The sequence below is a fragment of the Symphalangus syndactylus genome, chromosome 2, assembly GCF_028878055.3.
Source record: "Symphalangus syndactylus isolate Jambi chromosome 2, NHGRI_mSymSyn1-v2.1_pri, whole genome shotgun sequence".
Classification (NCBI taxonomy): Eukaryota; Metazoa; Chordata; class Mammalia; order Primates; family Hylobatidae; genus Symphalangus; species Symphalangus syndactylus.
In genome coordinates, this window is record NC_072424.2 from 31,839,813 (window position 1) to 31,862,600 (window position 22,788).

Consider the following 22,788-nt stretch of genomic DNA (forward strand, 5'->3'; position numbering starts at 1 on the left):
TCAAAATGAAACACCAATTCAGCACTCAGATCCAAACATAATTCATCTGAGAATGTCATATGGTTGCATGGTGGGGGCAGGGATGAGGAAGAGATCTTCAGTTTATCTAGCAATGCAAGCAGGGACATAAAATAACAAAATTATGCCTGGTGAGTGTTGCCGGAGAAATCCTTCTTCCCCTTTGCCTTGATTCTTTGGAACTATATGGTACTTTCTGCCTCCTTGCAAGGTACTCCTGGTATGAGAATGCAGAATTATTAATAGAAAACTTTCATTTGTCCTGGCCTCTCACATATTCAGCTTATATCAAAATGCTTGGATGGAAGTGTCTCTCCCTTGATTTCCCAAGGTACGAGTCATTCCGCAGATCTCTCAAAGGACATGGTAGAAGTACCTGCTGCAAAGCCATCACCATATTCAGGCAGAAAAACGTCAAATACCTCAAACTTAGACTAAGTAATATATGTAAATGTAGATGTGTAATGAAGCCAGTTAAAGTGAGTTTCCTCAAGAAAGACGGTGTACAGTAGATTAAGCAAAATTCTACTGGATCTTTCAGAAACACAAAAGGAGGAGTGTGTCTGATAGTGGGCCCTGCATTAGCTGGAAACACCCACCGTATTCAGAGGCTCAACAATAAAATCGCTCATTTACATTGCTGATATTTTCTCCTTTGGGATGCACAAGGATTGTGATATTCAAAGCTTTTATTTATTTTGTGGGAAAACACTGAATTTAGCTCTCTCGCTTGTCTGGTAGAGGAACATTAAAATCTGTGCTGTAAAGTTGTGTGGGCCGAGGCATAATAAATCGAGGCAAAATGGATCTTTATATTTCTTAGCAATGTTCCTCTTTCATGCTCTCATAAATGACCAGCTGTATAAATCTTTTATTATAGGGGAATTGAACTTAATTACTACAGATTTATTGGCAATACACTAGGTATACAGGCTGAGTGTGTGTGTCCTTCATAGCACTGCACCCAACACTTGGCCAAATAAAGGTTTGATAAGTGCACACAAAATTAAGGATGTTATTTAATAATCCTCAATGATTGTTAGGATTGCCTTTATAGTCAGGTTGTATAATAGGGCTCTAGACCGCAAAAGGACAATGTTGTTAGCACAAAGAGGGCTACCAAAGTTTACATTACACTAAGATGTGCAGATGTCTCCCTAAATGTCACTCATGTGGAGCAGGGAAAGTCCAAGCTATGTGCCCAAGTATCTGTGATCCTTCTCTGCTTACAGGGGGAAGCATGTATCATGGGAGCAAAAAGGATATATAAGAAGCGAAAATCAGAGCGGAAGTGTATGCAAGGAAAATATGCCGGAGCTATGGAATCTGAACCCTGTGTCTGCACTGAGGCTGATTTTGATTGGTGAGCTTGTGCAATTGTCTCCTGGAGCCATTCGGTGTATCAAATCCACATGGGCCTGAATGAAAGCTTAGAATTGAAATAATAGTAACATACATAGGGCTAAGTGGCAAGCTTCAGATTCTTATAAAATTACCTCATAGTTTACTAGCTATGTGCATGTGTATGTGGGATAATCAAGAGTTTCTTTATACTGAAAGAGGACTCGGAAGATGGCTGGGAATTATCTTCATTACCAGCAGATTTGGCCGGGCGTGGTGGCTCATGCCTGTAATCCCAGCACTTCGAGAGGCTGAGGGGGGCAGAACACTTGAGGTCAGGAGTTTGAGACCAGCCTGGGAAACATGGTAAAACCCTGTCCCTACTAAAAATACAAAAATTAGCTGGGCATAGTGGCGGGCAACTGTAATCCCAGCTACTCGGGAGGCTGAGGCAGGAGAATCGCTTGAACCCAGGAGGTGGAGATTGCAATGAGCCACGATCGCGCCACTGCACTCCAGCATGGGCGTCAGAGTGAGACTATCTCAAAAAAAAAAAAAAAAAAAAAATGCAGATTCTTTCTGTGCTCCTTCAAACAGCAACACTCGAAACAGTAAGTGGACTTTTTAGGGAGCAAACAAAGATATTTGTGCTCAAGATGAAAGCTTTCTAGAATCTAGGATTTCCTGCAGTGGAATAATAGCCTTTCAAGGCAGTAAATTTTCTGTCCCTGCAAGTTTTCAATTCGTAGTTAGCTGACCATAGCTTATGAGATTCATGGAAGATGTTGCTGAACTCAGAGCAGGGATGGATTCAGTGGCATTGCAAATCTGTAACTCGATGAACGTAGTGATAAAGGAGACTTTTTCCTTTACCAGGATTAAGCTAATTTAAACTGGAGAAGTGCTGAGACATTTAGAGGTTAAACTAAACTCAGAGTGCCATAGAGTCCTTCTTGAGACATTTGCTCAGCAGAAAGCTAGCTTGTGGGCACCGTGAAGCCCTTGGCTTGTTGTCAGTGTTAATTGTTCAGGTAAGGCTTACAAAGTATTGAGGACAAGTAGGTGGTAACTCCCTTGGTATTTTCCATCTCATTTTCCATTGTTTTCTTCCCTCTTCTTTTTGCTTTTCATGTATTTGTTTATTTGTTTTTAATTTAGAAAACACAATCACTAAATATGTACATATGTGTTAAAGAATTAAAACTTGTCCCGCATAAGAACTAAAGTCATTCTTCAACAATTTATTTCTAGCTGTATAGCAATCTCAGGTTACATATTGAATCATTAAAATATCAGTGATTGAACTGAGATACTGTGTACATACACATCACATATCTTAGAAAAGTTAAGCCTTCTCTTATGGTAGACATCTGGAGATATTCTCTGAATAAATAGTACTAGGAAGATCTGACAAGAGTGGCAGCCAGCAGTCAGACCAGTAGCCCACAGCTGTACCCCCTTGTTGGTGAGGACGCCAAGCCAAGAGCCAATGAAGTATCTCTTGGGGCTCAGCCAGAGAGCAACAGAGCTTCAGTTACACTGGAGCTCAAAACGAAATCTTCAGGGGCCTCTCCAGTTGTGACTTCTGTTTTAGTCAGTGCAATATTATTACAATGACAAAAATATTTTATCTCTGTACTACCCTTCGGGACTGACATCCTGAAATGCATTCACAGGGAAAACTACCATGAGATTTTAAGTCATTCATTGCATCCCTCTTTCTGAAGCCACTGCTTCTTCTTCATCTACCCTATTCAAGGAAGATTTGCAAAGGAAGTTAGCATCTTACATTAGTGGTTTAGCTTTTGCCGTAAGAAACAGCCATTCTTCAGCAGGAGGCAAATTTATTCTCTGGTAGAAAACCAAAGAGAAAAAAAAATGAGATGAGATGTCCCAATGTCCTGATTTCTCCTCGAAACATTTGCTTCTCTGGGAATCTTTTCTACAGGCTTCAAAGTAAGCCAGTCTTTTGTTGTTGTTGTTGTTGTTGTTGTCATTTTTCTTTTTCAATTGTAAGCTAGTCCAGAATGAAAGGAATACCAGATAAGGAAAGCAATTAGATTTCTCCTCTCCTGCATCCGTCGTGCCCCTTAGTCTTGGCCCAATCTCTGCATTCATTTGTGATTGGAATCCGCTACTCATCCCACCAGCTGAAATGCATTCTGAGAAGTGGGAAATGAATCATGAAGGAGTTCATTGTAAGGTTTTCTGGTCTAGTGGGATTTCTGTCACTGCATGATTTCTGAAAATATTTGGGAAGGCTTATCACAACCTTGTTGGGTTTCTGCTAGTAGCTGGAGTTTCAGTGATTACACCTGGCTGTAGTATAATGAAAGGTGATTGTCACTGAGTGTTTCTCCTTGGTTTGGCCCTCTCCTGGACAGTCCCCTAAATGACCTTGCCTGTCCCTCTCCAGCATTTGTAAAGTAACTCCCCGAAGCGAACACTGGTTGTCCTATAGGCAGCAATTCTGAAGTCTTCCTACCCATGCTGCATTGAACCAGCACCAAATCCTGCTGGTATGTGCAAAATTCTAAGTACCAGCTGCCTGGTGACAGGCCCCTGAGCTGAGCCTATTTCTCCCTTCCTGACCCTTGTGTGCCAGCATCTCACCTCCATTACACAGATGGGCCAGTTCATACTAATGCTTGCCGATTGATGCCTGCGATTCGTCTGTGCATGTGGAGGTGCGATTTGTTGTCATTCTCTGTGCCCAGGTTCATCTGCCAGAAGCCAAGAATATCAGGCAACTCAGAGAACCCTGGAAGCATGAATGAGAGGAGGCTAAGAGGGAAGTCTTTGACTATTTCCAAAGTAGAGAGAGGATTTAAAGCAGTTAGTCCTAACTGGCAACACTAACTTCCTAGTATGATCCATTTCCTTAGGGGAATGCTCGTGACACTCCTGAAGGACATTTCCTTTTTGGCTGTAACTTTGAAGCAAATGGAGTGTACACAGAGAGACCTGGCTCAGCTCTACTTGGTAGATCCAGATGTCTTGGAAGAGCATCCCAAAGACATCACCAGTAATGAGTACTGTGCCACATGTGGCCGTGTTAAACTCTGCGATGCTTTTCTCACCAAGGGTTGAGTTCCACCACTGCCTGTTTTCTCAATACCACTTTCTCTGGGCCCAGCCACCTGTATTGTGTATCCTTCTAATGAGAACACAATCTACTCTCTCAGCTTGAGAGTGTTTAAATGGAATGACCAGTTGTGTAGAATATTTTCCTGAATAATTGATAGATATTCTATGAAAAAAGTTCTATTTTTGAGAAGTCATTGATTCAGGGAATGCTTGTGTTTTTGTTTTTTGTTTTGTTTTTGTTTTTTTGACTAACTGATTAGTGTAGAACTTGGCTGTGGACTGACATGGAATTGTTTTCAGTAATTTCACCACCTACTGAAAGGTTTTTCTCGGCTCTTTCCTAACAGCGACTATGGTTATGAGCGACACAGCAATGGCCAGTGCCTGCCCGCATTTTGGTTCAATCCATCCTCTCTGTCAAAGGATTGCAGCTTGGGACAGAGTTACCTCAATAGTACCGGGTAAGTGTCTGGAGTAGTGACCTTGAGAGGCCAACCTTTGCTGCCTTTGAGCACACGTTATAATGACAGAATTACTTCTGATCAAGGACCAAGCATATTTCCTTACAGCACTATGTAATTGCTTTTGTTTATTTTAGCAGTGAAGCACAACTTTGCACTAATAGTGCAAGTTTCATGTGAGAATAAGATTCCAGTTGCAAATTTAAAAAAGAGAAATGTTTCTTGGATGAAGATCATGATGATGATATTAAAATAAAAATGTCTTCATTTTCTCGACACTTTGTTTTCAAGCTATTTAATCCTGTGAAGTTACCTTTTACCCTCATTGTATCCATGATGAGGAAGGCCAAATAGATATTTCATATTTGCATTTTCTGTTTTATAGATGTGGGACCTGGAATCACAAAAGGAACTCACTGACTTTTCAAAAGTGTACTAGTGTTAATACGAATATATTTTGCTTTCTCTTTATATTCAGTCTTGACACATATAAACATGCATTCTGACCTTTGTAAATCCAAAATCACATTCTAAAATTTGGTATTTAATATTCTGTGTCATGGGTCTTATGCAATATTATTTAAGAAATATTATAATAAAGAAAAAAAATTCATAAATTTGTCTCAAATGTAGTAGGTATCTATAAACTTTAAAATAGTGTGTGGACCCTATTTAAATTCTGATTCAAACAAATGATCTATAAAAAAGCACATTTGAGCCATTGAGGAAAATTGAACATACACTAATTCAGGTAATGTATTAGTTGGGGCTTTCCAGGAGAAACAGAACCAATAGGATGTATATTTATTTAGAAAGAGATTTATTGGCCAGGCACAGTGGCTCATGCCTGTAGTCCCAGCACTGTAGTTTGGGAGGCTGAGGTGGGCAGATCACTGGAGGTCAGGAGTTTGAGACCAGCCTGGCCAACATGGTGAAACCCCGTCTCTACTAAAAATAAATAAATAAGTAAGCCACACATGGTGGCATGTGCCTGTAGTCCCAGACACTCAGGAGGCTGAGGCAGGAGAATCACTTGAACCCAGGAGGCAGAGGTTGCAGTGAGCTGGGATCATGCCACTGCACTCCAGCCTGGGCAACCGAGTGACTCTGTCTCAAAAAAAAAAAAAAAAAAGAGATTTATTGTAAGGAATTGGCTCATTCGATTATGGAGTAGTTGGGTCCCAAGATCTGCAGGGTAAGTCAGCAAGCTGGAGACCCAGGAGAGCTGACAGTGTAGTTCTAGTTCAAGTCTGAAGGCCTGAAACCATAGAGCCAAAGTTGTAGTTCTATCCAAAGGCCAGCAGACCTGAGACCTAGGAAGAGCCTATCTTTCAGTTCAAGACCGAAGGCAGGAAAAGAAGCCAGTGTTCCAATTTGAATGCCATCAGGCAGAAGGAATTCTCTCTTACTTTGGGAACTGTCAGCCTGTTGAATTCAGGCCTTCAGCTGATTGGATGAGGCACACCCTCACTAGAGAAGTCAATCTGCTTTACTCAGTCTACTGACTTAAATGTTAATGTCATTTAAAAACACACAGAAGTGTAACATTTGACCAAATATCTGGGCATACTATGGCCCAGTCAGGTTGACATAATAAGTTAACCATCATAAGTGATATTAAACAATTATATATTTAGGCATGATAAAGGCATTTTGGCTAGGCTAGGAAAAAAATAAGCATCATTTTTTAGAGATACATATTTGTATGAGTTTTGTTTTAACGTGTTAAAAAACAGATAAGTATTGATAATTTTTGGAGATGGGTAATGAGTACATGGGAATTTATTACATTACTTTTCTTCATACATATTTGAAAATTCTGATAATAAAAAGCTAAAAAGCAGCTGGTGTGGTAGCACATGCCTATAGTCCCTGCCACTCAGGAGGCTGAAGTGGAAGGATCATTTGAGTCCAGGAGTTCAAGGCCACCCTGGGCAACATAGGGAAATCCCCATCTCTTAAAAAAAAAAAAAAAGAGAGAGAGAGAGAAAGGGAAGGAAGAAGGAGAAAGGAGAAATAAGGAGGCAGGAACCTTACCAGTCAGCCAGTTCTACTTGACAAAGCCCCTTCTCCTTTCTTGAGCCAGCTACAGTACAGAGAATCCACTTGAGGAGATGAGACTTCCATTTATGTACTCTGTATTTGAAATTTTAAATATGTTTAATTTTTTTTAAAAGATTATCAAAATAATAGATACTATTCTTTTCAAGGAAGGAAAAGGCATAGAAAAGGACTGCAATGATTCCTATTTCTGATGTTAGGGATTCCTAGAACCTTTGAATAAAGGAATAAGCTATGATTTTTTTGAATGATAACACGACATCCAAGGAAATACAAATAACACTTTTACAGCAATGGGTCATAGCATAGTACCATGGGGGAAAAAAATGAAAAGGTTGATAAAATAACTAAACTTAATGGGGAAGGAATGCAAAAGACAGGAGTTTTATTACTTGCAGGTACTAGCATGTTTAGACACTGTAAAGGGCATTGGAAACCCCTCAAGCTAACGTAAGAATTGATTTTTTTTTTAACCAGCTCAATCAGTCAAGGAAGTTATATTAGTCTGTCTTTGGTACTGATGACAGGAGGCTGAAACACAGAGGGATCAAATTGTTCCAGATGCTACTCAATCATAGACCAGGGCTGAATGACACCTGTGACCCCTCACTCTTCAGTTCATTGAGATCTTTTTTTTTTTTTTCTTCTTTTTTGTTGAGATGGAGTCTCGCTCTGTCACCCAGGCTGGAGTGCAGTGGCGTGATCTTGGCTCACTGCAACCTCCACCTCCTGGGTTCACACCATTCTCCTGCCTCAGCCTCCCAAGTAGCTGGTACTACAGGCACCTGCTACCACGCCTGGCTAATTTTTTGTATTTTTAGTAGAGATGGGGTTTCACTGTGTTAGCCAAGATGGTCTCGATCTCCTGAACTTGTGGTCCACCTGCCTCGGCCTCCCAAAGTGCTGGGATTACAGGCGTGAGCCATCGCGCCCGGCCCATTGAGATCTTACAGATTCTGACTAACATCAAATAAAACATCAGCGATGATTAAGTAATTTTATATTCAAAAGGAATACCATGTATGCCATATAAAATTAAAATTATAATGTCAATTAAAATGTAACTTAGCAATAAGTGTCCAGGTATATAAATGTTGGTCAATGCAGTTGTTATGTTTAGTGGTCACAAAATTACAACACTACCTTCTAGGACCCCACCTTCACTCTCAGGGGCTTGTTCATTTCAGTGGGTATTACACGATAGCATCTGACCCCAGATGATTTTTGTTAAGTTGCCACATCCACTGGTTTCCCCTGTTCCATTTAAACATTTTGCAGAAAAGCATCAGCATTGGTGAGCAAGCTGGTGTAAAGAGAACATATGATAAATACCAGCCATCAGCGGGTATGGCAAATGTCCTGCTCTGATAAGTAAGATGCTCATAGGTGGAGGAGTGAATACGCAAATAGGGCCTTACACACTAAAGTCACGGGAATGGTTGTCAATAATAATCCCACTGATCAGCATGTTGTCTAAACTACACATTTTGCATTAGGAACACGAAGACTCTTACCTAGGACAAAGGCCTGAAATCATCTACAAAGAAAGCCTCACACCACTGAATTCCCATTTGCAGTGTCTGTAGCCAACTCAAGAGTTGGCAAGAGGTAAAATGTTGGTGAACTTGGAAAAGAACTTTCTGCCTCCCTTAATGTCACTCCAGCCCCTCACCATAGATGTCATTTGGCTATGTGTTGATTCAGTCGTATTTTATAAGCAGATTCAGTATATAATGGTGCAGCCACTAATAATGCTACCACTATACATTTAGATTTTTACTTAAAAATATTTAGTTACAAAATAAATGTGTATATTTTATATGTTTAAAAGCCAATTTACATCATCACCTTAATCCTGGCCCCGTTTCCCCACACAGCTGTGATCTGTTTGATATGCATGCTTCCAAACACTTTTCTTTGCATTTGCTAGTAAATACTTGTCCCAAGAGAAAATACACAAATTAATTTGGGAGGTTGTTTTTATATGTGATTTCCTGCTAGATACATTGTTCTTCTATTTTCCTTTTTCATTCAAAAATATGTCCTAAACATCTTCCTAAGTCAGAATATATAAGGGTACTTTCTCATTTCTTTAATTCCATAGTATTAAGTGTTATTATAATATTATCAGTCATCCTTCTTCCATGGACATTTGGGTTATTTTGTTTATTCTGCCACTATAAATAATGCTGCAGTTAATATTCTCATCCCATAAAACTTGTTATATAAATAATACAAAGATAATGAAGTCTTTTTTGGCAACTGGAGGTGTTTCTGTTAGCTCATAATGCAAATTCCACTCAGCCAACTGGGTATGTCTCAGACCTGGGTATCAGGCATTGCCACATCTCTCCCTTATAAGGGTTAAAACACTAGCTTCCTGCTCACAGGCTGCCTGTGAGTCCCAAAAATTAGAGATTCATTTGTATTAAGTGCCATCCTCCTTTAAAATTCAAATGCCAGTGGATTCTGTAAAGGAAAGCTGAGGGGAAGGAGAAGTAGGATTTAGCCAAATTAATAAGGTGAGGAAGGTCATTTCATGCAAAAGGAACAAGAAATGATCCTGGGGAAGGGCCACAATGGTAGTTTTCTCAAGGACAAGCGCAGATGCCAATGCCTGCATGCTTACAGAGTTAAGCAGCCACCGGGAACCCTGTGTCCAGTGCCATTTTAAGCCATCCATGGTCACCTCATGCTCAGTCAGTGCAGAATCTGTATTAGCCTCAGGGCTGGGATGAAGCACAAAGGAATCGCAAGTGTAGGGCTGGCCAGAGAGTGAGCCCCTTCATAAATGTTGCTCCCTAGGCACCTCATTTGTCTCACCCTTTTCTTACAGCATAGCTCGTGGTACAGACATGCAGTGGGAAAATGAATTGAGTGGGGTGAACGACCAAACCTCCCAGCATCACCTTTCTGAGAGTTTACTTGGAAGCATGCAGGAAATCTTTCCTTTATAAAAAAAAAAAAAAAATGTTCTTAAGTACCTCACTTTATAAATGTCTGTGGTTACTTTCACTGTCACCTTATTACCCTGTGTATATAGCAGTGTTCTCAGGTTTACTTGCTTCTCCACGATGGGGAAATCCTGGCATCGGTTATTATTGTGCCCAACAAAATGCTATTTTGATGAGATGCCAAAATATTTATCATCTTCACTATGTGGAAGTGAATGGTTGCGCAATTTTTGTTTTAGTTGCTGGCTAGGACTTAGAAAGGATGGATGGAATAAAAAGTGAACTCGGTACAGACCCTCCAGGTGGCTGTAACCACCAGTCCTGCTCCTTTGTCCAGCGGCATCAGGGTTTCTCATACCCACATAGTGGAATGGTAGAGCCTGCTGTGTTCTCCACGATTGGCTCCCTGCCTCTATTCCCCCTCTGCCCTCACAGCTTCTACAAGTCATTTTACATGAAGGTGGAAAGCAAGAAGGCTGGTACTGGGCCCTCAGCCTGTTATGGATTGAGAGTGAAATACAATTGGGGATGTTTTCTTTGGTGAAAAAGGGAGTAATTGGAATGAAACAATTAAGGATGTTCAATCTAACCTCTGCCATTTACTGTTATGTTTAGTAAGTGACTTTGTTTCCTTGACCTTAGTTCCTTAACTTATAACATTTTGTTATTTGCCTTCAGAATTTGATTAAATGTGACACTGTATGTAAAGCATGTAGCACAATGCCTAGCACCTAGTCATCACCTTATAAAATGTGTACAATCACCAATAGTTATTGTCTGAAGACTCCTCTAGAGTAAAGAAAGAAGGGAAAAAACTTATTTTTATGATGAATCCACAGTCCAGACATGTATTTGATGTTTAATTGTCACTGCAGTAATAATATCTGAGACATATTTAATGTAAGTCTCTGTTTTCTCATTTGTAAAACAAAAATAGTAACCTGCATAGGCTCATAAAGTTACATAATTGGAAAGTGATGAAAGCACCGTACATCAAAGCACGTCTGTCCCTTTATGCCACTCAGGCCAGATAATGTGTTTAGCTGATTCCTGAACGAGTTCCTTTTGCTCAGATAAAATGAAAGCAGTATTTATTTGTATTTTATTTCATGTTAGTGCTGAAATAACCCCAAGATTATTCCTCTTTCTCTTTCGGTATCTATAAATATCTCAGTATGTACATCCACAAGCACAAGCTCATTTAGTGATACTTATATATGGTTAAATCTTGTTTATACTGTTTTGGAACCAGGGAGCATACTGCAAAATTTAAGTTGCTAAATTAACTAGCATGTTGCTTGTTTCATGCCAATGGTAAAAGATTTTGTAAATATAAAATAAAGTGGGCATTGGGTTGGTTTATTCTAAGAAACCAAGATAATCTTCTCAAGGAAAAGATTTCTTCTTGCTATTAAGTTGGAGATATTTCTAGATGTGCTTTAAAAAGTATGTATAGAAATTTCTATCTGTAGAGTTTCTTTATGGGGCCATTAATTCCTCACGGAAGAAGGTACAAAGACCGTTCTTACTGCTCTTCAGGGTTAGTTTCTCAAAATGCAATGGGGACTTTTTTTTTTTTTTTTGAGACAGAGTCTCACTCTGTTGCCCAGGCTGGAGTGCAGCGGCGTGATCTCGGCTCACTGCAACCTCCGCCTCCCGGATTCAAGAGATTCCAATGGGGATATTTATACAATAAAGACATTTTTAAAAAGTTTAAGTTCGGTATCTATTTACAAATATATAGTGGGTCCAAGAAAAAATACACGCATAAATTCTAGCAAAATAGTTATCTTTATACTACCAAGATACATTTGGAATGTTTTAAAAGATGCTTTTTATAAATAACTTTTGGTGTTTTATTTCACAGTAGAGTGACTATAGTTAATAATATTATGTTGTATATTTCAAAATAGCCAGAAGAGAGAAGTTTGAATATTCTCACCACAAAGAAAGGATAAATGTTTGAGGTGATGGATATGATGGATTTAATCATTACGCAATATATATATGTATCAAAACATCACACTGTACCTTATAAATATGTATAATTAATATGTCAATTAAAAATAAAAACTTGAAAACTTCCTCTCTACCTAAGCCATAAAACACTTAGATTCTGCTAACCTGTCATTTCCTGGATCTGCTATTTCCAGTGTCTCTGAGGGCTTTGGTCTTTTCCAGGTGATTCTGTTTTGGTTGCCTTGTGGGGGTTTTGATGTTTGGTCTCATCTCCTCTCAAGGATATTTTTCAGTGTACGTCAAGGAGAATAATTGGCCCTAAAGACGGTGCATGTGTTTAAAGTCCACGAAAAGGCAATCACTTGCATTATTTACAGACTCATCACTGCAGGGGCCTCTGTAGCTGTTTTCTAGCCAAGAACCGTACAGCCTCACTGCACACACTCAGTAATTGTTGGTTGCTACAGAGTCAACTTTCTTAAGAAAACCTTTCTTAAATGAAGTGTTCCATCTTTTCATGCATGACATTGGGGTTGGGAAATGAAGGAAACTGTACGTGGAGACTTGCTTTCTCACATGGCGATTCTTGCCCACATCAATGGCCTTGGCATTAACAATTCTTATCCTGGTGCTATGGTACGGTGGCAAGAGAACACCAAACTTAGTCCAGAGTCCCAGACATGCCAGTCGTCCCCTGTGTGAGGTGCAACTCTCTAAACTGTGTTTCATTTTCCTTATGTGCAGAACAGAAGGATAGTATTGGATGATCTTAGAGACCCCTTCAAGCTTTAACATTTCCATGACCAATTGAAAGGATTCAATATTAGAATTCCTTGGACTGTAGGCGTGCAAAAGATAAGAAAACAAATTCATATACCTTAGTCGTACAACTAGTGGGCTCAGAGAGTGGATTCTGTGAGGCATTCTCAATCAGTATGATTCTTGATATTAAGTGATTTAGTGAAGCGTGTGTGGCCATATGTTCCATTTCACCATTTCGTCAAGCTCATGTTCAAAACGAAGTCACATTCCTATTACTATTCAAATTAGATGACGTCTGCTTCCATCCTGCTTAATGCAAGACAAGCTTTCTTCTTTTTACCTGGTCTTCTGTCTTATGCCTGTCCCCTAATTTCTAGGTCTGTTTGCTCCGTTGAGGGGAATAGTCCAAAGAGCTGTTGCCTTGAAGAGAGAAACTTGGAAAGCCTGCTTAGCCAGCCATGGAAGTCTATTCCTGATTGCTGATGCTGTGGCTCCTACATAAGATTATTGTTGTTATGTGGACACAGTGCCACCCCTGAGCATACCTTGTCACATGGGATCCCAGTTAAAGAATAAATGACCATTTTGGGGCTGCCTGTGGCTATTGATGAAGAGTCACAATGGTTAATATACAGCCACCAATGAGGTCTGTCAGCCTGGAAGTCTGGTATAATCCCTATTCACTGGAGATCAGGAAATCTAGGCTGCCACCACTACTACTTTTTCAGAAGCAGTTTCTATGGATGCAGGGTAGAAGAATCTCTCTCTACCCTAATTGTTAAGCCATGCCATCGTAGCCCTGTATCTTCATGTCAGAGAACTATAGTTACTTAGCTCTTTTAATTTACACACATGAACATAACACATATAGCTGCTTTGTCATTGCACACCTACATTACTAAGGTGGTGGATTTGGAAGATTTTAAGTCTTAGCCATATATTCTACCCAGGACTAGCCTCCTTCTCCATCCCCAAGGCTTCCTTCATTTCCTGCTTCATTAAGTCTAGTGTCATTGTAACAAGGCAGTATTTTCCCTTGAAAGCAAATGCACATAGCACAAGCCAAGAAATTAGACTATTTATGCTTTTTTTTTTATTGTGAGTGCAAATGAGAAACACTGTTGCTCAATGACAATAACACCCCCTGGGGTACAAGAAGACCTAGAGTTCCAGTTTCACCTTGGTTGCCTGTGATAACTACCGTGACAAAAGGGAAGAGGAGGTTTCACAAAAAGCATGATTTTGAAGCTGATTTTTTTTTTTTTTTAAGAATGAGTAGAAGTTTGCCAGTAGGAAATAGCATCCCGGGCAGAATGAACAGCCCAGGCAAAAGAAGGCATTTAGTATACAGAATGGCTTGGCTCAGGGCGCATGTCAGGCCATGGAATGAGCTGATGCTAGAAAAATGCATTGAGGTCAGGTCATGGATCTTTACTTTAAACCTGAACTTGACTCTTTAGAATAAGCCCATGGGAAATTTTCAATGATTTTAAGAAAGGAATTGACATAATTGGATTTGATCTTAAGACGACCTTGGCAATAAGAATGTCATTTTTATTTTGGGGAAACTTGAAATATCATAGCATTACTTAAATACTTTCTTCTAACTTTTTATATTTTAATATTTATTAAGTTCTAAATGTGCCAAAATCTATGCTAAGCCCTTTTCAATGCATTGTCTCATTTAATCTTCCCAAGAACTTTAGGAAAAGATTCCATAATTATCCCTAATTTGTAGGCAAAGAATCAAAGATTTGAGAGACGATGGGTAAATTGCCCAAATTCATAGAGTAAGAGAATGAATTTAAACTCAGACAGTTTGGTTCCACAACACTAGTTTTAATCTTCTGATCAGTAGTGTTTATTTTCTTGAAAAAATAAATATATACACACACACACACATACACACACACACACATATAGTGTTATATATTTTTGAGATATATATTTATTATATATATATTAATTCAATACCTTTTGGAGTACAAGTGGTCTTTGGTTACGTGGATATATTGTGTAGTGATGAAGTCTGTGCATCTGTGATCCGAGTAGCATACGTTGTATCCAAAATGTAGTTTTTTCTCTCTCACCCTCCTTCTTCTCTCACCCTTTCTGAGTCTCCAAAGTTCATTATACCCCTCTCTATGCCTTTGTGTATCCATAGCTTAGCTCCCACTTATAGGTAACAACATGTGGTATTTGATTTTCCATTCCTGAGTTACTTCATATAGAATAATGGCCTCCAGCTCCATCCAAGTTGCTGCAAAAGACATGATTTCATTCTTTTTTTATGACTGAGTAGTATTCCATGGTGTATATACACCACATTTCCTTTATCTACTCATCAGCTGATAGGCACTTAAGATGGTTCCATATCTTTGCAATTGTGAATTGTGCTGTGATAAACATACATGTACAGGTGTCTTTTTGATATAATGACTTCTTTTCCTTTTGGTAGATACCCAGTAGTGGGATTGTGGGATTGAATGGTAGATCTAATTTTAGTTATTTAAGACATCTCCATTCTGCTTTCCATAGACATAGTACTAATTTGTACTAATTTACATTCCTACCAGCCATATATAAGCGTTCTCTTTACAGCACATCCACGCCAACATCGATTGTTTTTGACTTCTTAAATTTGTAGTCTTTAACCTTGGCTACAAACTAGCATCACCAGGGGAACCTAAAAACAAAAACAAACTGATCCCCATAATTCTCAATTAAATCAACATTTCTGGTTGCAGAGCCTGGGTATCCATCTATTTTAAAAGTACCCCCAGCTAATTCCAAAGGGTAGATGGGGTTGACATCTACTAAGCTACTAAGCTACTGTCACTTAATATACACTGAACACTCAAAAACATCTGTATTTTGCCATCACCACCTCAAAATGTCAAAAAAACCCCACTGAATAGAAAAGTCACAGATTACAAAGACTTTTAATACTTCCTTCCAGTTTTACTTTCACAAAGAAAGATATTGCCTTCATCTTTTTTCTTTTCTTTTGTCTTTTTTTTGAGAAAGAATCTCGCTCTGGAGTGCAGTGGTGCAATCTCAGCTCACTGCAAGCTCCACCTCCCAGGTTCACACCATTCTCCTACCTCAGCCTCCCCAGTAGCTGGGACTACAGGCGCCTGCCAGCAAGCCCGGCTAATTTTTTTGTACTTTTAGTAGAGACAAGGTTTCACTGTGTTAGCCAGGATGGTCTCGATCTCCTGACTTCGTGATGCGCCCGCCTCGGCCTCCCAAAGTGCTGGGATTACAGGCATGAGCCACTGCGCCCAGCCTATTGCCTTCATCTTTTTTAAGACTTCCAGGTAGCAAAGAAGCAAAGTCAAAGAGGGTAGGGGCAAAAAGGAAAACGTGACAGAGGCATATCAAGATAGGGAGGAAGAGAATAGCTGAAATTGGGGTTGTTGGAGTAGTAAGATCCTATGTACTGGTGAGCCATCGGTAATATCAAAGGCACGTTTGCAGAATGTTTCCTTTTCAGTAATTGTACAAAGACTCCCTTGCCATTACAAAGCACTTTTCTTCTTGGCAGATTGAAGAATGCTTTACCAACTAAATGCATCCCAGTAATATTCAGAGCGCAGGTCCAACATAATCATAAGTTGCCTTGTTATTACGGAGGTAGCAGCCCCATTTAATAACATATTAAATGCATTATTCATTTATGTAACTCAGACCCAGGGACAGCTGCTGGGATGAAAATAGAACCATTCTGTAATGCAAAAAGCAGGTGTGTGCTTACTTGAGTAAATGAACTCTGTATTACGGCACAATTTTCTTCTAAATTTCAGGGACAGGTCTGGTAGGGCTAATGTGATGCCATTTTCATACAGGAAATAAAATGGTTTCAGAATGGTTTTTAATGAGCATTTAAAAAAATTACCAACAGCCTTTTCTGTGGCATAGTCCCAGGGGGATGGATTCGTGCTTTGGATTTAAGCAGAACTCCTGTTATTGCAGGATTCAGGAAAGCCTAAGGTAATGATTGATCAGAACAGTGACAAACAAAAGAATATTCTCTAGCTGATGATGCTAGTGGTGATGGTGAACCCATGTTTCTAGAGCCGCCCACCAAGAGAGAATCACAGGTGTGCTTGGATGCTGAGTGATTAAAAATCATAACCTGACTTCAGTTTGCACAGTGCCTCGCCTCTGAAACCTGTAGACAGTCTCTGGTGCATGGTGAAACTCACTGAGATGCCACAATTAACCTGGGTGGCATCGCTGGTCGTTTTTTTTTTTTTGCTCCTATTGCTGGTACCAGGGTGCTATCATACACCAGTGTCTGCATTTTGTGTTTTATTTCCTTCTCTCACCTGCCCTTATTTTCTCTTTTACATATACTTATAAGCAACTACAAAGGATTTTTTAAAAAATAAATATCAGATGAGGCCAGGCTTGGTGGCTCATGTCTTTAGTCAGCACTTTGGGAGGCTGAGGTGGGCAGATCACTTGAAGCCAGGAGTTTGAGACCAGCCTGGCCAATATGGTGAAACGCCATCTCTACTAAAAATACAAAAATTAGCCATTCGTGGTGGCACATGCCTGTAATCCCAGCTACTTGGATGGCTGAGGCAAGAGAATCGCTTGAACCCAGGAGGTGGAAGCTGTGGTGAGCCACAATAAAGCTGCAGTGAGCCAGGTAAAGCCTGGGCAACAGAGCGAGACTGTCAAAAAAAAAATCAGATGGAATGATGTTCAAATTGCTTAGGCATAACAATGACCAACCAGCATGGGCAGTTATCTCGTGTCTGGAGCGGAGTTTTGGTGACCCCCTCATGGGCTAGGTGTTAACCCGTAAGTTTCGTAATTGTGAGAAGCAAGGACTCTAAGGGACAGGGATCAGCATAGCTGGGTTGGTGAGTGAGATGCTTGGAGGGTTTGGGGATGTGGTGATAACCAATTACTATGCAGATATTTCCACATTTAAACTGGTACAGTTACTGGTATGGACCTCCTGATTACCAGCTTTGAATATCTGGAACACAAGGAGGCCCTCAAGGAGCTTGAATTTCACACAGTCACACCAGGAAGAAAATCACACAAGGTATAAAGAATTCCTATCAAGTAAATCATAAGGATACTTTTAGGGGTTTAGAGGAAGGATACTCTTACTCCATTTAAAGTAGCATTGCAGTAGTAAAGAGGGGATGTGTGCTAGAGACAAATTGTCTAGGTCCTGGCTATTTGATCTTGAGAAAACTAGTTGGCATCTATGAATCTCAATTCTTCCATCTGTTTATTGGGAGTAATTACAACATCTTCCTTATTACGGATACTTCTGAAGTTAATGAGTTAATTTATGTAAAGAACTTAGCACAATAACTAGGACATAGTAAACACTCTCTAAATAGGAAATTCCTGCCATTTTACTCTTATATTCAGGAAAATTGTCTTAGAGAAGACAAGAAGTAAGCTGTACCTTAAAGGGTGGGTAAATTTTAGGCAGCTGCTAGGGCATGCAGGAGGACATTGAAGCAGAAAGAGAGAGAGAAAAACAGAAGTACTCTCAAGAAGATTAAAAAGAGAATGGACATGGGCTCATGAGGGAGAAAGAGTCCAGTAAAGTAGAATAAAATTAGCTAGTGGAGGGCTTCATGCCCAGGATTACAGAATTTACAGCTTATCCTAAGGTCATATGAAGTCCATGAAGGTTTTGAACAGAGAAGAGAAATAGTAATAATATTAAATAGAAATAATTGGTAATATTTTATGAGCACTTGAAGAATATTAGGATACTTTCAAGTACTCTGTGTACATTAACCCATTTAATTCTTATATTTAACGTACGAGATGAGTTAAGCATTAATAATTGACATTGTAGTGATCTATAGTGTTCAAAGTACTTTTCCAGACAGTATCTCCTTTGACTTTCTCACAGAGGAAAGGGCATTCACTAGACTTAAACGCATTGGAAAACTATGCCAGTTTTGTAAATAAAGGTTTTCTGGAATCCAGCTACGTACGTTCTTTTATGTGTTGTCTGTGTTCACCTTCATACAGCAAGTGCAGAGTTAAGTAGTTGTGACAAATTCTACATAACCTGCAAAACTGAAACGTTCACTGTCTGGCTCTTTGTATAAAAAGTTTGCTGACCTCTGGTCTAGAAGAGTGGAAAGTAATCTTTGATTGCCTCTTATTTGGGCTTTACCACTAACTCTAGACAAGTAAACTTGGGAAATCAAATATATACATACATAAAGTGGTTGCTACAGACCCAACAGTATAAAACGATAATGGCTAGATAACACTGAACCTCAAAAATCTTGAAGGTTTGTCATCCTAAAATTGTAAATTTTAATTTTGTATGAATCTGATAAATTATATAGGTTAATTTTGTAGAATTATTTTTTCCTGTTAAAGCTAGAACAAGAAATAAGCAAAAGAGCATCAATCAGCAAAAACGGAAGTCTCTTTAATGTGAGGTTTGATCATTTAACCAGTATAACCTGTCATGAAAGACTGAGTAAAAATATCAAATTTAGCCAGGGTTTTCTATGCTACACCATTACTGTAGCAATCTCTATGAGATCTATGAATGTTGAGTCATATATCTATCATAATCTATTCTTTCTCTGAATTGTAAATTCCTTTGCAATATTTATTACTCATTCTAGTCCTTAATTATGTAGCCTTTGAATTATCTTCTAGATTAGCCATCTATGTCTCTCCAACTAGCTTATAAACTTAGTGAGAGTAGGGGCTGTATCTTCTATTTCTGTGCATTTCCCACAACTCCAAAATGAAGTGATTTCTTAACTTAATAGATGAATAAAACTCAGTTACAATGCTAGTAATAGATACAACGTGTGACCATGATTATCTCTCTGTTGGGTGCTTTATATGCATTAACCCTACTCTTCATAGTAGCATGAAGGATGGTTAGGTGCTTACTGATGGTCTTCAGGGCTAGGTACTATGTCTAATTTAAAAACGTGGGAATGATTCACATTATAATGAGCTGGTTTACAACTTGAGCTTTTTTCCATTTAGGTACAGGAAGGTGGTTTCCAATAATTGCACTGATGGAGTAAGGGAACAGTACACAGCCAAACCGCAGAAGTGCCCAGGGAAAGCCCCACGGGGGCTGCGGATAGTCACGGCTGATGGAAAGCTGACAGCAGAACAAGGACACAACGTCACTCTCATGGTGCAATTAGAAGAGGTAGGACTGATTCCTATCTCCCCCCAACCTTCTAGGGCCAGTGACTTTTCTTAATAAAGCATGGCTTTGTATCCATATCTATGTCAACTTTCTCCATTTTAGATGCTATTTAAAAATTTTTATTTTACTTTTAGTTCCTTGTTTTTTTTTTTTTTTTTTTTTTGTTATCACTTCACCTTCCCTGATCTATTTCTTGAATTACTTACATTTCACCGCAAGTTGTTCTTCACTCATACTTAATCTCTTACTTTCGGAGGATCTGTTGGATTTAATCTTGCCTTATTGGCATTTTTAGCAAAATCCATTTTCTCAGAATACATAAATAATATTCCTGAAATAATTTAATACGTACACTTACTAAACTAACCTAAGAGATGCTAATACTTTCATCGTCTCTCAGCCTGCAGGTTTTCTTTTCCAAGGGCAGCACGATGGTCATGCATATAGCACTGAGGCCAATGTAAACATAATTGGGTGTAATTTCTTTGGCAGTTAAGAGTTTGTATTGTGTAGCACCTCAGAGATCTCATTAAAAGCATACATTATTATATGCCAGATTATGGTTGTCTGAAATGTCTGAAATTTATGTGGTGGATAAGATGAAATTTATCTTATATATTTTTGAATATATACAAGAATTCTGTCATCTTTTAAATGAGGAAGATGGTCTCTAAAGGATAAGTACTTATATTAAATCATCTCAATTATTAAACCAAGCAGTCCTATCCTCAGTCACGTTTTCTGGGTACCTAATTATGGTTACCATTGTGTAAAGTCCTGTAAATACGAAGGGATTTTAAAGACTAACAATGACATCCAGGATTAAAATATATAACATTGACTTCCAACTTCCTCTGCTGATAGTCCAGGGACCCTCAGTTTTTACCATGTATAAGAAAATCACCTGGAGAGCATTTGGAAACACAGTTTTCTTGGCCACATCCTTAAAGATTCTGATTCAGTAGGTTGGAGTAGGGCCCAAGAATATACATTTCTAACAAGTTCACAGGTTGTGCATTGTGCTTCAGGAAAAACAAAACAATGGCAAGGCTAGGGGTATAGAGAAGTTGGAGGCTCTGGAGTGTGACAAGACGGTGGAAAGATGAAGCAATTATGATTGCTTTGTCAGGTTTGATGAAAATTTTTAGTATTTTAATTCTCATAGGAAAAATAACTGTGAAATAACAAGTTTGAAACTCTAGCTCAAATGATGTGCATATTTCTGGTCCAAGGGCCATTTACAGACTGTGTAACCCAATACTCCTTTCCTGATTATCTCCTTAATGAGTGCCTCTCAATTATATCCAATCTTCTAAATACTAAGGTGCCCAAAAATTCTTTAGTTGGAACTAGAAAAACACAGGCCAATTTAGGCAAATTGGAGTTGCTCATCTTTCACATAAATAAACTCTTTGGGGATTTCTGCTTGAGACTATGACAGATTAGCCTGCAGTAAACCAAATATATGCGTATATATTTAGAGCAAGAGGGACAGAGAGAGAGAGAAGAAGAAGAAAAATGAAGAGGAGGAAAAGGAGGACTAGGAGTTGAGAGAACTGTCAAGAGGATTGAGAAGCTAAAATTCCTTTCTTAAGAGATGGGAAATTCACTGCAGTGAGTCCAACATTTTATGCTATATTTTCCTTTCGAGAACTTTAGCAATTCATATGCCACACTATAGAGGAGGTTCAAATTTCAGATTTCCAGTAAAAGGCCAAGTAGAAAGTGTTGGCTAAACAAGTGTTAAAAACTCACAAGGCTTGGAAGATAAAAATTGGACTTTGAGGATATTCCAAAGCTGAGACTGATGAGGTCATGTCCCAGGGAGAAGGAAAGCACAGGGAAGCAGCACACATACAGGACCTTTTTCCTCTCTGAGGTATTTCATGATACCTAAGTAACACAGGAAACATAGAAAGTAGTCAATAAGAGGCTGAGAAGTTAAAGTTTTTAGAGTATTACCCTTTGGAGAGATAAAAATTTGAATTCAAGACCTATCAAGGAGGAGGACCCTGGTGAACTATCTAAGACTTGGTTCTTGGAACTTCTGGAAATCTCTATCCTAGGAGTAAAGGCAAACCCAAATTAGAACAAGCCCTCTGTACCCAGAAATCCAATCTGAAATCACTTCAATCTCTGAATCGATTAGAGTGATTCTCTTCAACTCTAAAATGATTGTTAGAAACCAAAGTAAACCTTCTTTAGTGGAAAATAACATAAACCAGAGCTTTACCTAATATTTTTCATATAAAATGTTGGGCATTTAGAAAAATCCAAGTATATCAAGATACAGGACCAAGAGGGGGAAAAAACAGAAAAGAACAACAGTTGGATGAGATGTAGTGTTTATTTAAGATATCCTGTAAAATAACAATGATTAATATGTTCATGAATGTGAGAAAAGGTGGAAAATTGAACCCCAGAGTGGTAATCAGTAAGAAATACCAAATAGAAATTGTAAAAGTAAAGATATAATAACTGATATTAAGAACTTAGGTTTACAGCAAATTGAACCCATATGAATAGAGGTTAAATGCAAGAAAGGACAGCAGGAAATATACCATCTAGAGCATAAAAGAAAGAAATAGAATATAGAGAAAAAACAGTAAGAGACAACTGGAAAATGATAAAAAGGTCTAACACAGATGCAATTGTAGCCCCAGAAGGAGAGGAGAGAGATAAGGAACCAGAATCATTTTTGAAAAGGGAAGGGCTGAGAATTTTCCAAGCCTGATGAAAGATATCAACATATTAACCTATAGATTTAAAAGAATCAGCAAACTCAAGAAGAATATGAGCAAAGAAAAATCACTGAGCTATTACATTCAAACTGCTGAAATCTAAAATCAAAGAGAGGTGTTTAAAAAGTCCAGAAGAAAATGGAATGACACCTTTGAAGAGCTGCAGAAAACACAAATGGTTTTTTAGATAAACAATAATAGAGATATTGAAACAATAAATGTTC

The 22,788-nt window shown here is 38.8% G+C and overlaps 1 protein-coding gene across 9 annotated transcripts in view; it reads left to right on the forward strand.

Annotated features, from left to right (window-relative positions):
* The window catches only part of SORCS1 (sortilin related VPS10 domain containing receptor 1), a 608,941-nt gene that overhangs the window by 510,100 nt on the left and 76,053 nt on the right, over window positions 1–22,788 (forward strand). For all 9 annotated transcript variants that reach the window (XR_010115734.1, XM_055249851.2, XM_055249858.2 and 6 more), the window contains exons 16-18: window positions 1,251–1,381; window positions 4,794–4,907; window positions 19,652–19,823. Coding sequence is in view for 8 of the 9 variants with exons in the window: in XM_055249851.2 (XP_055105826.2) it covers window positions 1,251–1,381; window positions 4,794–4,907; window positions 19,652–19,823 (417 nt within the window). In the remaining variant the exon portion in view is untranslated. The remainder of the gene's footprint in view (window positions 1–1,250; window positions 1,382–4,793; window positions 4,908–19,651; window positions 19,824–22,788) is intronic.